At 47.4% G+C, this 14,318-nt stretch overlaps 1 protein-coding gene across 1 annotated transcript in view; it reads left to right on the top strand.

Moving 5' to 3' along the window:
• The window catches only part of USP34 (ubiquitin specific peptidase 34), a 3,618,222-nt gene that overhangs the window by 1,607,543 nt on the left and 1,996,361 nt on the right, over positions 1-14,318 (top strand). The window contains exon 32 of the mRNA XM_069608012.1: positions 3,551-3,637. Within this exon, the coding sequence (XP_069464113.1) occupies positions 3,551-3,637 (87 nt within the window). The remainder of the gene's footprint in view (positions 1-3,550; positions 3,638-14,318) is intronic.

The following is a 14,318-nucleotide window of genomic DNA, read 5'->3' on the forward strand; positions in this document are numbered from 1 at the left end:
CTCTGTGAGCCAGGAATGCATCTTGTGCCATGGCAAAGTTCTCCTTGGACCTCTGGTGGGCTGTAGCCGGTGCGGCAGAGCACCTCCCAGAGGGCCAGATGAAGAATGGGTTTCTGTCCTTGGTCTCTCAGCAGCCACTGTCCCCTCGGCTCCCCAGTGCACGAAACCTCAGTGACTGGCTCCAGCACCTGTCAACGGTTGCGGTGGGGGGGGGGATATCCTTGTTCAGCAGGGAGTTGTCGGAGACCACGTCCAATGCTTGGGCCCGACAGGTCACCAATCAGGTTTATTGCCTTCCTTTTCTCCAATGCCCTCCAGACCACGGTCCACTGACCAGCCCTCTCCGGATCCCATCCTTCTGGAGGAGGTCTGACGGCTTCTGGCGAAGAACGCTATTGAACTAGTTCCACGTTCAGTACGAGGCAGGCTGGTAATCCACCCATTTTCTGGTGCCAAAGAAGGACAGAAACTTACGCTCCATTTTGGATCTTAAGATACTGAACTTGTTCCTTCGCAAAGGACAAGTTCAAGATGGCCACCCTAGCCCAGATCCTGCAATCCCTCGATCTGCAGGACTGGTTGGCGTCACTGGATCTTCAGAAGGTCTACTTCCATCTGCCGATTCACCTGAAGAACAGGAAGTACCTGAGGTTCGGGGTGGGCCAACAACATTACCAATTCAGGGTCCTACCGTTTGGTCTTTGGTCAGCGCCAAGGTTTTTCACCAAGCTGCTTGCAGTGGTAGTGGCTCGTCTCAGGGGGGAGGGTATTCATGTCTTTCACTATTGGGACAACTGGCTTGTCCGAGCTCCCTCACCGGCACTAGTGTCGGAACATCTACTCTGTACATGCTCCTCTTGCACAGTTTGGGCTTTTCCCTGAACTTCAAAAGGTTTCAGGTTCTGCCATCTCAGTCTCTCTGATTTATCGTGGCAGTCTTGGACACTCGCATGGGCAAGGCTTCCCCGCCGAGCATCGAGTGGCAAACATTTTCCAGATGATCAATGTCCTCCAGTCACAGACACAAGTCCGAGCCTCGACTCTTCTGGGCCTCATGACCTCCTGCATCCTAGTGATGCCGGAGGCAAGGCTGCAAATGATATTGTTTCAGTGGCTTCTTCGTTGCCAATGATCGCAGTTCCAGGGCCACATGTCAGACCTTTTGGAGGTCTCGAGTCTGGTGGCTCAGGACTTAGCCGGGTGGACTGGGTGAGACAATCTGCTGAAAGGTGTGTTTCGGCAACCTTGTCCCCATGTGATGGTGTTCACGGACACATCTCTGACCGGTTGGGGTGCTTGCATGTCAGATTTTACAGTGAGTGGACTGAGCTTCCTCCCTGCCCGTTTTTGGTTTCGGCGTGAGATTTGAATTCTGTTTTAACATTTCTTATGGACGCTCCGTTTGAGCCCCTTTATTCCTGTTATATTAGATTGCTTACGCTTAAGGTAATTTTCCTCGTTGTCATTGCTTCCGTGAGATGGGTGAGTGAGCTACATGTTTTGTCTGTTTTACCTCCCTACTTGTTTGTCCAAAAGAGAATGTGACTGAGAGTGAGACCCTGCGTTCTGCCGAAGGTGGTCTCGGATTTCCATCTTTCTCAGAAGATCCATCTTCCTATGTTCTTCCCTCTGCCTCACCCTTCTAAGGCAGAGGAATGATTTCATCGAATGTATCTGGTGCGGGCCTTTAAGTTCTACGTTTCTTGTACGAGAGAGGCTAGGAAGGATGACCAGCTTTTTGTTGGTTACGCTGGAGCTAGTGCTTGCAGGGCTGTGACCAAACAGACCCAGTCCAGGGGGATCATTCTCTGCATCTCAGAATGCTACTATCTGGCTGTACCTGAGCGTCTCCGGGCTGATTCTACCAGAGTGGCGGCTGACATCTCTGCCCTGCAGAAAGGGGTCCCTGTCCTGGACATTTGCCAAGTGGCAACGTGGGCGTCTGCACATGTTCTCAAAGCATTACTGCTTGGATTCGCTTGCAGCCAGTATACCTGTTTTGGTAGGGCAGTGCTGCAGATTTTCTGGTTTAGGTGGTGTCCTTGCTTTCCTTCCTCCTCCAGATTACGTACTGCTTTTGGAGTCTATCATAGATGAGGAATCCGTGGCAGGAAGGAATCCATTAGAAAAACAAATTACTTTCCTCTTGGTGATGTTCTTTCTGATTGATGTTCCTGCCATGGATTCCACATCGCCTTCCCTACCTGCCCCTCTTGCAGGAAGCTTGTACACCATTGATTCTAAAGTCCCTAAGCGTCAGAGTGCTAGGAAAAAAGCGTGGAACTGAGATCATGGGCCGTGGCGGCACTACTTATGCTGGCCCTGACGTCATGCTGGCCCTGGCGTCCTTTCTGGCGCAGGGCTTGTGGAGGCATTGGACAGACCCAATGCAGAGCCATGTGGCACTCCCTCGCAGTAAAGTGTTTCCACCTCTGATACTGAGTGTGGATAGTATGTTCCTTTCTTTTTCGGGTGGGGCATGTTTATGGTGTTTTGGGCATGGTAAAAGACACCAGAAAAAAATATATAGGAAATGATGAGACCTACATGGTTCTCGGCTGACCCTATAGGAAAGGGACAGTGTTCATTTCCAGATCTTTAATTGGCATGTGCATGTTTATTTTACATATTTGTACATCCATTTGGTCCAATGTTTCTGAATTGTAAACTTGTCTCTTCTTGTCTTAATTAAACAAATGCCTCTTTTCTTTTTTTTTTTAAACGAATATTGAGTGGAATAATTGTGCTGCCATTTACTGAGGTATTTTGGTTAAAAAAAAGAACCATGTTCTTTAGTTACTTAATTCTTGGTAACATGAGAAAGTTGGAGGCCAGGAAATGGAACCTGTATTTTGATGTTATTTTTAAATCTCTGTCGCAGGCACACTACCCATGCGGCCATCTTGCTTGCTGTATAACCTTGGGCTGCAGGCTGAATGCAGTTCTTTGCTGCAGCCACACTGCATCCTCAGCTGTTTTACCCACGGGGTTGGAACTTACTGTGATCTCTGCAACTCATCTATAAGCGCCTAAAGAAAATACAATTTTCCAATATCAACTTCATAAACTATTGTTCCAGCTCAATGGTTTTCAACTGCAAAACATTGGGGAGAACCGAGATAAATTAATATTGCTTCAGCTCACCCCTCTCAAGCAAACCACCAGATGAGTGAGCCTGTCCAGCACATGAAGCGTAGGCACTTTGTTTACACTTTCACACCTTGCCTCTGCCTGTACTCAATTACAAAAGTGACAGCAGCATTTGTTTAGTGACCCTTTTAAAATAAAAACTTGACATGCCTGAATGATTCTAGGCATGCAGTCAAAGCAGTACTTAATATATTTTGGAGAGAAAACTATTCGGCTTCGAGTGATAAGTATTTGGGCCGAAGCCAAATAACTCCTTTTCAGTCGGAATTCGACTGACTCCATTCCGAATTCCGTTGCACCCCTAATGTTAATCATATATGGCAATGGTTAATCAATTATTTGAAATGTTTTATGTGGACACAGATTAATGTTCAAATTGTTTCTGTCAATTTTCTTACAGTTTGTAGCTGCAGGAGGACTTCAATTGTTAATAGACATTTTTAATTCTGGAATTTTGGAACCAAAAATACATGAACCTTGGACTGTGGTAAGTGAGAGTTGTAGTTTTGTGTGAGAATGCAGTATCTAGTTTGTGCATCAGCATGTGATGGCACTTTTAGGCCTTTTAATGTTAAGTTGTGCAAATGAAGGGATGAGTGTGATGTTAAGTATCTTGGTTTGAACATTTTACTATTAATTTGCTTATATTTTATTTTAGTGAACTCTTAACTGTCATTTACTCTCCTTAGTAGAATTAGTTGGCTATTACAAACCCTTTTACATCCATGGAGAATTATTTTACAGCTATTGAGTTTTAACCATGGAATGCAAATAAGCTGGGTTAAAAGTTGCCACTATGTGCGCTATTTGCCACACTCTTAATAAAGATAAGAGAAATTTAATATCTAATTGCCTGATCATGTGACACATATTTCTCTGTTATGTTAGTAAAAAAAGAAACCTTGCTTGAATAAATTCTACTGTTCTCATCAAGGGTGTGCACATAAGTGCCCCTTCTGCAATGATCTGTCGCTGTGGCCTTCGTTTCCGTTCTTTGTTGTTTTCGTTAAGTTTTTTCATTCTACCACGCCAACCTATTTGGCTCATGTGTTGAAGTGCCCTCTGCAACATTGAGGACAGCATGGTGTCCCAAGTCATCAAGCAGAACATGGTGTTCAAAGTCTTTCTTGCATGACCACAGTCCTGTGCCACTGTGGGAGAAAGAAAAGGAACTAGTGAGGGGGCAGGTCCTGATGTAGCTAAAAAGTTGCTATAGGCAGGGTGTCTCAGAGAGTTCAGGAAGGCTGTCTCAGCATAGGATGGACAGTGAATCTATGACACAAAGCTTATGTACACCATTGAAGGCAAGAGAAAGAAAGCAGAAGTACAAGACTCGGGTGAGGCTGGAGTTGAGAGTGTGAGGCAAAGGAGGAACACTGGGTACTTGGATCACTAAGAGCCATTAAGATTTCCCTAGTTTCACAGCCAAGGGATACTTCCAATAACTCAGAGCCAACATCTGAGGTTCAAGGGTTTTTATTCAACCGAACAGTAAGGGATGAAGTTTTACTGAGGTCCTGTAGTGTTATGTTATTGTGATTTTTACTGCACACCACTGCCATTTTCATGGTTTCCAGGCTGTAGTGGGAAATCAAATTGCACAAACATATCAAACTTTCTCTCTAGTGCTGTGGTTCTCATTCCTTACCATTCTCGGATCTGCTGCCTGATGGTTAAAGGTCAGTACTTTTTGGAGGTTCTATTGCCACCACACTTCTTTTTTGGTTCTTGAGATGTTTCTCTTTTATACAAGGTTTATAGCACATTCTCTTGGAGTAGAGCAGCACCACCATCCCTCGTGTCTTGAGTCATCTAAACGTTGGCCAGTTGTCTGACTCTTTTTGATCTTAGCAAAGAACTCAGGGGGCCCAGGGGTTATCACTCCCCAAATGCTGGCTGCAGGCTCTGCCACAGTCGCTTCAGGTTCTTGGGCGTCAACCACCCTTCTAGCTTACTGCCCTTTGTGTTCTCCCTCCCCTCATTGTCTGTGCCCGCTCTCACCATAGCTCTTTGCTCTAGACTTTTCCTCCTCTCCTCCCTCTGGTTTCTCTCTGCTCCTCTTTTCTGCTTTGACAATTAGCCATGCTCAACTCCACCACTGGCTTGCCACCTCTTAGCTTCTCCTCCTGCCTTTCTCTGTTCTCTCTCCTGGGTTTTCTCCCCCACCTTCTGCTTTGTTCTCCTTTTGCCACCAATTCCCTGCTCCTCTCTACCTCTTTAAGGTTCTTTCCACTATCTCCTTGTAGCTCCTCCCGACATCCTTTAGATCTAGTTTTCTGTTTTTTTCATGGTGCACACTCTACCTCCTCCTTATTTTAGATTTTCTCTTTGCCTCGTTCCTATTGCTCATTTTACCCTCCTTTACTTAGCCTTTCTCGTAGATGTTTTCAGCACCTTCTCCATATTGCTCTTCTCACCCTCCTCCACCTCCTCATTTCTCTATACTACTCCCTTAACCTTCACCACTGTCAGATTTATCAGACAGCGTTCGTCTTACCAGACTCTTGGGCTTGTTTCGTGGCCCAAACAGGTACAGCCTGTTTCTGGAAGACGCCAGTCTGTACCTGAGGTACAAGGATGGGCAAATAGACATTCCCCTATGACAGACCCCCCAAGAAAGGGGAAATCCTTTGGGGGAACAAAGCCCTCAATCCAGCATACGGATAGCTCCAAAAGATTCCCCAATGCCGAAAGGTAGTGGTGTCCAAGAGCTCGGTCAGGGTCCTAGTCGGAACAGACAAGGGCTGAAGAGAACAGAATCCAGAAGGATGGAGCGTAGCTTCGAATAGGAAGAAAAGAGGCTGACGTCACAACAGGAGAGAGTAAAGTCGCCGGTCAAGAAAGCGAAGGTAGGAAAAAGGACAGAATCTCACAGAGCATCATAGAAACCTTACCGGCAAGTTGCAACCCAAAGTCATGCAAGTCCGACTGGATGATATGCTGGTTGCCATGACAGTGATGGGCCAAGTACTAGACTCCCAAGAGTGCTCTCTCCAAACACAGCGTGGCAGGCCCAGAGAGTGGGTCGAAAGCGTTTCACAGGCTGGTCAATGACAACCACCTCATCAATGCCCTTCCCAAATTCTGTTGTCCCCTCACTGTGCCGCTTAATCCCCGATACCTCCTCTCCACCTCTATCCTCCTTGCTTCCCTGCCATGCTCTGTCCTGCTCCAAAAGCCTCCAAATCCTCACTCCCACAACTTCAATTGTCATTTGCCACCTTTCTTACTCTAGCGGGGACCACCTCTTGGCCTTGTATTTTCTAATGGATTCCTTCCTTCCACGGATTCCTCATCTTTGATATCTATCTCCCAGCACAGCTGCTCTCCAGAAACTTTTCCACTGTCAAGGAGCACAGCAAAGCTATTCACCTTATTCCACAAGAAAAAGGTGACATGTAGACTTTTTCCTGGCCCCGGGCATCTGTCGTCACACTAAAGAATGGTGCAACTGGTCCGCAAGGACCAATGAAAAAGAAGCACTGCAGGTTGTCTCGGTCAGAAGAAGGAGCCACCACTTCTAGTACTGTCCAGATGTCCAGGCTCTGCAGGTACATTTCAATGGATTGTTTTTCTCTTGTAGATTCCTCATCGGATAGATATCCTTCCATTGCCAGCTGCTCTGAAAACTTTTCCGCAGGGGCGTAGTGCAGCTCGACTCTGCTGTCTATCTATCTTGAGTCGATGTGGTGGTCGTCGACTCTGGACGTGATGTCCGTCGTCGTACATATACCATGTCACTGCACCCCATACCTCGATTGCTTTTTTTCACACTCTCAGCATGCTGCTCACTGGACCAAGATGATTGCAGTTCTTGCCTGAAGATGAACCCGAAATCACAATGGGAGAGCGCAGTGAAACTCGTGCTCAGTCGTCTCCCGTCTAAGCCTCTAGCTTGCTCGGTTACTCTGACATCAGAGCTCGATATGGAAGGGCCCACTCCTGAAAAGGACAGCCACCGGAAGAAAAGTAAAAAATCAAACACATTCCCACAGCCACTGTTAGTCATCCTCCCACAAAACGAGGCGCAGTCATCGGCGTAGGTACGAGTCAGACTCTTCGAAGACCGTGGTCAATTGTCATCGGGTCCAACATCTAGGGCAGATGCTTGAGATAGTTAAGGCAGCTGTGGGTACAGCTCGGTACTGGAAGCAGCAGTCCTCAGCGACTCAAGTAGCGCCCAGTGATTCTGGCCCCTAGAAGTCTGCTCGGCACGGCAGAGGCCAAAACAGTCAAGTCATCAAAGCAGCTATTGGCGCTGTCAGGCGCGGGTCCGATGCCCGACTGGTCGTATGTCCTGCAGTCCTTATTGCCATTTTTTTACACAATGCCAGCAGGTGGAGGCTCTGCTGGCATAGATATTTTCTTGGACCAGACAGATTTACTTGCCTTGGCAGACGGATGCAAGTGGCTTTGACACCTCTTCCGACTTCAGCAAGCCCATCCCTATCGACATGCAAATGCCCAGTAATGCACCACAGTGGACAGGGTGGTAGATGTGTTATGGAGAATTCTCATTCTATGGCTAATTTCCCTTACCTATAGAGTCCCCCAGCAGCTTTGCTGGATTTGAAGGGTTTGCTTCTTTTTACCTGCTAAGAGTGAGACTCTTTTTCCCTCTCTTAGGCTTATTTGCTATGTGTGTTCTAGGCTATTTTTTGTGTTTAATGTCTATAGGGTTTATCTCATCCTCACAGGAACCATCTTTATACACATGTGTTACACAGCACCCTCAGTGCAGTGACACAGGGGTGTCGTAGCGACCCCCAAACATAGACTCCATACCCTGGGACTGACTGTCTCCCAGGGCATGTAAAGTCCCCATTGACTTTACTAGTCAATTTTTATGAACTAAACCAGTACTATGGAGGTACTGGGAAGGGTTAATAGTTTTTCCCTGGTGTTCATTTTCGAGAGGGTACCGTAAGTCCCTCTCTCAAAGGTTTCTGGCTGGTGGCAGTGGTTACTACCAAAAATATTCGACCGTGAATATTTCCCTATGGGATTTTCCCATTGTTCGAGGCTACCACATTTTCTGACAGCCTCTAACATACAGCCGGTTTATTCTTATACTAACTTGACTCCGGTAGGTTTTATTTGCCAGAACTTTTATATAAATTCTTTCTCGTGTCTTTCTCTAAACTCCTAACCCAGGTCGGGGATCCTTTGTTCGTCCTTTTGGCAGGCTTCTGCCAAGAAGCCCTCCTTTTGGCGCCACTAAGTCTGGGGTGGGTCCATTGTGTGGGAGGGAGAGTAGGACCCCTGGACAGGGTTGTTGCAGCAACTCATGTCACACTCTGCCCTGATAGGCTGGAGGGTCTCCCGCCAAGATGACCACTCCACTGTGTGAGTGACAGCTAGGCTGTATGAATGGGGGTCTTTTTGCATAAAAGCAGGGTCATGAGGACTGGAAGAGCAGGACGTCGCCACGGGAACTGAGGAACCGAACAGGAGAGAAGCCAAAGACATCTGCAATGACTGAACCACCGTTGAAGCCCTGCCGCAGCGTCTTGCCACTTTTCTCCACACGACGAGAGGAGATCTTCATCTGAAAGAGCCTTCTTCCCTTGAACTGGTGGGGCCAACCAGTTTGCCAATCACCTTTTGGGACCTGCCTTTATCCAAATGCCAGTGCCCTGCACTTGGAGGCCGGATAGCCAGGCAGCCATCCACCCGGACCGTGATTTAAAGGAGCGTACCTTTTATTTTGTTTGGCAGCACCGCGGCTGGTTTCAACCCTGGTAGTGCAGTAACTCGAACCTTCCTCCACGACGAGAGCCTCTCTTCCTCTGCTGGATCCCCCGAACTGCAGGAACTACCAGGAACAACTGCGACCGCAGGAGCCTCTTCTTCCTTTTAAGGTACTTTGTTCCGCCAGGCCTCCCTTTTCGTGTGGTAGCGCTAAAGGTGTTTTAAATCCTTTACCTACCTGTTGGGTTGGCCGACCCTATCGTCTAACATTGTCTTTCACCTTCTGCATCCACCTTTTCGAATCGGTAACCAAAGACTTGACTGCAGCTACAAGAACATTTTTGCTCCTGGGCTCTTTGCCCTGTACCACTGACTCTGGCACAGGCCTATTGACTCGGGCTGAATTTGTTAGAACTGCCTTCTCTACATTGCTTCTCAACTAGAACTGTGTTGGTGCACCTAATTCTTATAACCACCCTTTCCTTCCCACTTTTAAAGTCTGTGAAGTGCCATTTTGCTCGGTTTTCATTTAAGTATTCTCTATGCTAAAGTACTGCCTTGCCTAAACTTGTTCACAAACTTATGGGAAGTGTTGCTAGGGTGTGTAAGAATATATTCCTTTATAACTTGTGCTTTCCCTCCCCTGTGAGAAATTGCTAGAGTGCCATTTGTGTTTGGTTTTCACTGTGCCGTTTTGCTCAGTTTTCACTCTTGCTCAAACTTGTCTACAATTTAACTAGGGAGTTGGGTATACTTTTCTTGACTGATTTTAACTTGTTTTATTAACTGTGATTAATTTGTTGAACTAGAAGTGTATAAAATAAATATATATATTCTTTTTAATGCAAAGCTTTGGTCATTGTTTCCTTGTACCATAGTCTTGTAGTCCTATTGTGTAAACCCTGAATACTGCTCATCTCCCTCTTGAGATAAGTCTGACTGCTTAGCCACAGCTACCAACTAAATCTTTGTGGTACGGACTGATACCAAAGGGGATTTATTGCTCATACATGTAGTCTTAATCTTCTGTAGTGCTCCCTAAGGGAACTGCACAGGATTCTGCCTAACAAGATGCCTTGGGTGTGGGCGCTCCAGCCAAACCCCTTTAAGCTATGCAGTCACTGACATTCTTGACCAAGGACCCCAACAGAGAGGCACTTGCCCTTCAACATAGCCATTGCTCACCCTGTTGCCGCCTTGTGACAGAAGCTTTGTTCAACCCCTCCTGTGAATTCTGAATTTACAAAAAAATATAAACCGGCAAGGGAAGATAAACTACAGAGGGCCTGGTTGTCTAAGCTGCCAGAGTCCATATTATTCACAGCGAATCTCCCTACTGATAGGGAGGATAAAAGGACTGACGCCCTTGCAAAGAACGTTTTTGCATTGGCCAGTTTGGCCTTAAAGGATGTAAATGCTTCCTGTGCGTTTTCAAAATACACTTTTGGTCTTTGTAAAACAATCAAGGAAGCATCAGAACATATCCCCAAGGAGAAATGCAGGATGGATTCTTGCAGATCATGGAGATGGGAAGGAGGTGGCCCGTCAGTTGCTGCAGACGGGCCTGGATGTTGCTGAATGCTTCGGAAGAGCAATTGGATCAGCTACAGTTCTTAGGAGGCAGGCGTACTTGCACAATTCAGGTTTTTCGACAAAGGTCCACGCCAGGCTACTGTACATTGCCTTTGATGGCGAGAACCTGTTCGGCCATAGGGCCGTTGTGTAAGGGCTCAAAGCTAGCTGCCAAGTCACTAGGCCTAACTGTGCAACAACCATCTAAAATTCCTTCAGTTTCGCGTCCAAAGGCCGGGGTACAGACAGTACGTGCTCTTTGGAAGGAAGGCACAGCTCCTACAACCCAGACAAGAGCAGAAGAATTTCCTGCCCTCCGCCAGGGACATGGGGCCTCTAGGGGCCAGCAGACTGCAGCAGCAATGGCTGGGGTGGCTCCACCCTCAAAGCTGCTTTGAGTTCTTCCCCCATGTTTCCCCAGTTAAGGATTGCGCTGGCCCCAGTGACGGGAGATTCCCTCTGATGCCTGGGCCTTAAAGCTCATCCACTGGGGTACACCCTTTCTAAGGAGACCTCCAGACAGACCAGCCCCTCTGCCTCAACAATCGGAACAGGAGCTCGAAGAGGATCCGAGCACAGCCTGATTTTGAAGGGTGCCTGTGGAAGAGGTACCTCCGGAGGAGAAAAAATCGGGTTGGTATTCCCGGTATTTCCTACCCAAGAAAGTGGGAGGACTTCATCCCATTTCGGACCTCAAGGCCTTGAACAAGTTCCTGAGGAAAGACGAATTCAAAATTGTGGATGATTCTCCAGGCTCTTCTTTATCAGGACTGGCTGTTGTCGTTAGATCTCCAAGATGCATACTTCTATGTGCCTATCCATCAAAAGCACAGGCAATTATTTAGATTCCTCATAGGAGACAAGCATTACCAGATCAAGGTGCTTCCCTTTGGGTTGAACGACGCACCCATGGTCTTCACAATATTAATGGCAGTAGTCATGGCTCACCTCCGAAGATCCGGCATTTGTGTGTTTCCATACTTGGACGATTGGCTGATCCTTAGGGGAGTCAGGAAAGCGAGTTTCGCATCACAAGTCAAAGTCATGCTGGGCTTCCCCCTGAACCTTCAGAAGTCCCACACAACACCAATACAAAGGCTCCAGTTCATCAGACAAGCTCCTTCCCACCCCTGAGGAGAGAGTCACCAGTGTCAGACAGATGGTTCAACTGTTCCAGAGCCACACCACCTTGCCAGTAGTTTGCTTCCTCCACCTCTTAGGCCTCATGGCCTCCTGCATTTTTCTAGTGCCGAACTATAACTGCAGTCTCTGACTCTACACGGTCAATGTCTAATTCGGTGGTCAAAGATCTCTCTTGGTGGGCCAGCAGCGTGAAAATGATGGCCGGGGAAACTTTCTGGCCTCTGTTGCCCTAGGTCACTGATGAATCTCTGAAGGATTGGGGTGCTCATTGCGAGGATTTGCAGGTGAACAGTCTTTTGTCTACAGTGGAAGCCCATTGGCACATTAATAGGCTGGAACTGCGAGAAATTAAGTTGACCCTGAAAGCTTTCACACCCAATCTCAAAGGGAAACATGATGGACAATACGGTGGCCATGCACTACCTGAACAAGTAGGGAGGTGTGCAGCCCCTCCCCTTTGCAGATAGGCAATGCAGCTGTGGTTCTGGCTTTTGGAGAACCAGACCTCGGTCTCAGCAGTACACCTGCCAGGGACAGAGAATGGATTGGTGGATACTCTGAGCAGGCTGAGCACCATCTCACATGAGTGGGAAGTGTGCCAAGAAGTCCTAGAGGAGATCCTCCCTCAGTGGGGTACCCCGACAGTTGATCTGTTTGCTTCAGAGTCCAACAGGAAGTGCAAAAGTTTCACTTGAGGGAATTCCCAGCAAGGGGCGCACTGTGCTATACGTTCCTAGTGGAGAGGGACTTCAAGCTCCACTCTGTCTTTCCTCCTATTCCCTTCATAGGTTGAGGACGTTCTGAGCAACCATGATCTTTATCACCCCAGTTTGGGCGAGGTACTCAGAGCTACTGAACTTGGCCAACTACCCACCTCTCCTGCTTCCTCGTCGACTGGACCTCCTATCTCAGTCGGAGGGTTGGATACTCCACCTAAACCCAGAATCCCTTGAGAGGATGAGTTATGATGACTGGGACCTCTCAGAGGAGGTACTTGAGGTGCTACTGGCTGTACGCACACCTTCAGCAAAATGTGTATTTGCAGGTGGAAAAGATTTGAGGCGTGGTACAGGGAATGCGAGATTGACCCTATCTTTTGCCCCACCGCTGTGGTGATGTAGTTTCTTCTGTCACTGGCCTCGGTGGACCTTCAGGTTACAATAGATACTTGGCACCTTTGTCTGTTTTCAAAATGTCTCCGGATGAAGGATCTTTCTTTACTATCCCGGTTGTGGCCTGTGAGGAATCGGAGGGCGTCCTCACCTCTTCCCCCACTATATCCTCCCCTCAGGTAGCCAGGGAAAGGCCATCGGTATTGGATCCTGACCCTGGGGGTGGATATGCTAGGGAGGATCACTTAGGTGGAGGAGACTTGGAGGGAGGAGGTGAAGTACCTTTAGATAAGACATAGTATCCCTCTTTTCCCTCTCAAAATGTCTGCTCGATCCCCCAGACCTCTGTGGGCTACTGTAGGTCAGATCGCTATTTTTCCATTAATATTCACTCATATACACACCACTTTAATACTGGGATGAGGAAGAAGCAACAAACAGAGACAAAAGACTCAAGAATCAACAATGTGTGGTCTAGTAGTCGGAGAACCAATCACCTAGGTGGGATATATAAATACCCACGATGCAGAAAGAAGAAAGACTGTGTCGGCTATGGTTGGAGACGCAAAAGGACCAAATCTTCCTGGGAAGCCATGCAGAGAGAAGAGCGAGTGCCGGTGTTGGAGCTGTTGGAGCAAGGCGGCTCGCCCACAAATCCGCGGCAAGAAAGCAGCAGGCTGCAGGGACGCCAGGCGCAGAGGAGAAGCTCTGGAGAGTTCACAGGTGCGGGTAAGCCGGGCGGGGTTTACCGGAGCTCTTAACCGAGCCGCTGTGAGAAGTGGCGACCAGGGAGGCGAAGAAAGCGAAAGCGATACAGACTTCACCGTAACAGGTGCTACTATTCACTGCAAGAGAAACTAACGGCGGCAGAAGAGACCGTTGAGTCCCGTGAAGTGAAAAACAGACCCCGGGGCATATTGGAGGCGACCTGTGTAATGCAAAAGTAGAAAAGCCTTAACCTGGTAGGGAAAGAAACCAGGTTAACTTGCTAGAGCCATATCCTGATAAGCTGAGGCAAAGTAAAGATGCAAAAGATATTTCAAGTAGAAACAAGCAGTTTTGAATACTGACCCGAATGAAAGTAAGCATTTTGAATACTTACCTGAATGAAATACATTTTATGTGGACATTTATGAATATCCAGAAACTGTGTTCTTCAAGAAAACAAGCATTGTCCGAAACCAAATGATCTATATCACAGAAGTGTGTGGTTTAAAGAGAAACAAGTATTGGCAAGAGCCACAAGAATATGGGAAAGTGTAACGTGGTTAGTGGCCAACAAGTAAAAGTAAAGTATTAAGAGGATGTGAAATGAACCTGAACTGAATCCCACCATGAGACAGAAACAGTGGCAACGTGCAGGTAAAGGAGAAACCAGTTAGGCATATCGAACAACTGAGCCTAGACCGAGGACACTCACCTATGGGAAAAAGAATTGATCTTGTGGGTGAATCTGAAGGAAACATAGTATTAACTGGAACTGAGGATTTGAACTTTGTGAAATTGTTGAAAGACTTGAAGCCTTAGAGAAGGCCGTCCCTTTGAGCTCTGTGAACTATTCTGAAACCTTGGAGAGGAGAAACCCCTTTTTCGGACTTTGTGAACTATCTTGAGTAGTGGGGAAGGGAGATCCTTTTCAACCCAGAGCTG

Source organism: Ambystoma mexicanum, chromosome 4q (assembly GCF_040938575.1).
Source record: "Ambystoma mexicanum isolate Mex_15411 chromosome 4q, UKY_AmexF1_1, whole genome shotgun sequence".
Taxonomy (NCBI): domain Eukaryota; kingdom Metazoa; phylum Chordata; class Amphibia; order Caudata; family Ambystomatidae; genus Ambystoma; species Ambystoma mexicanum.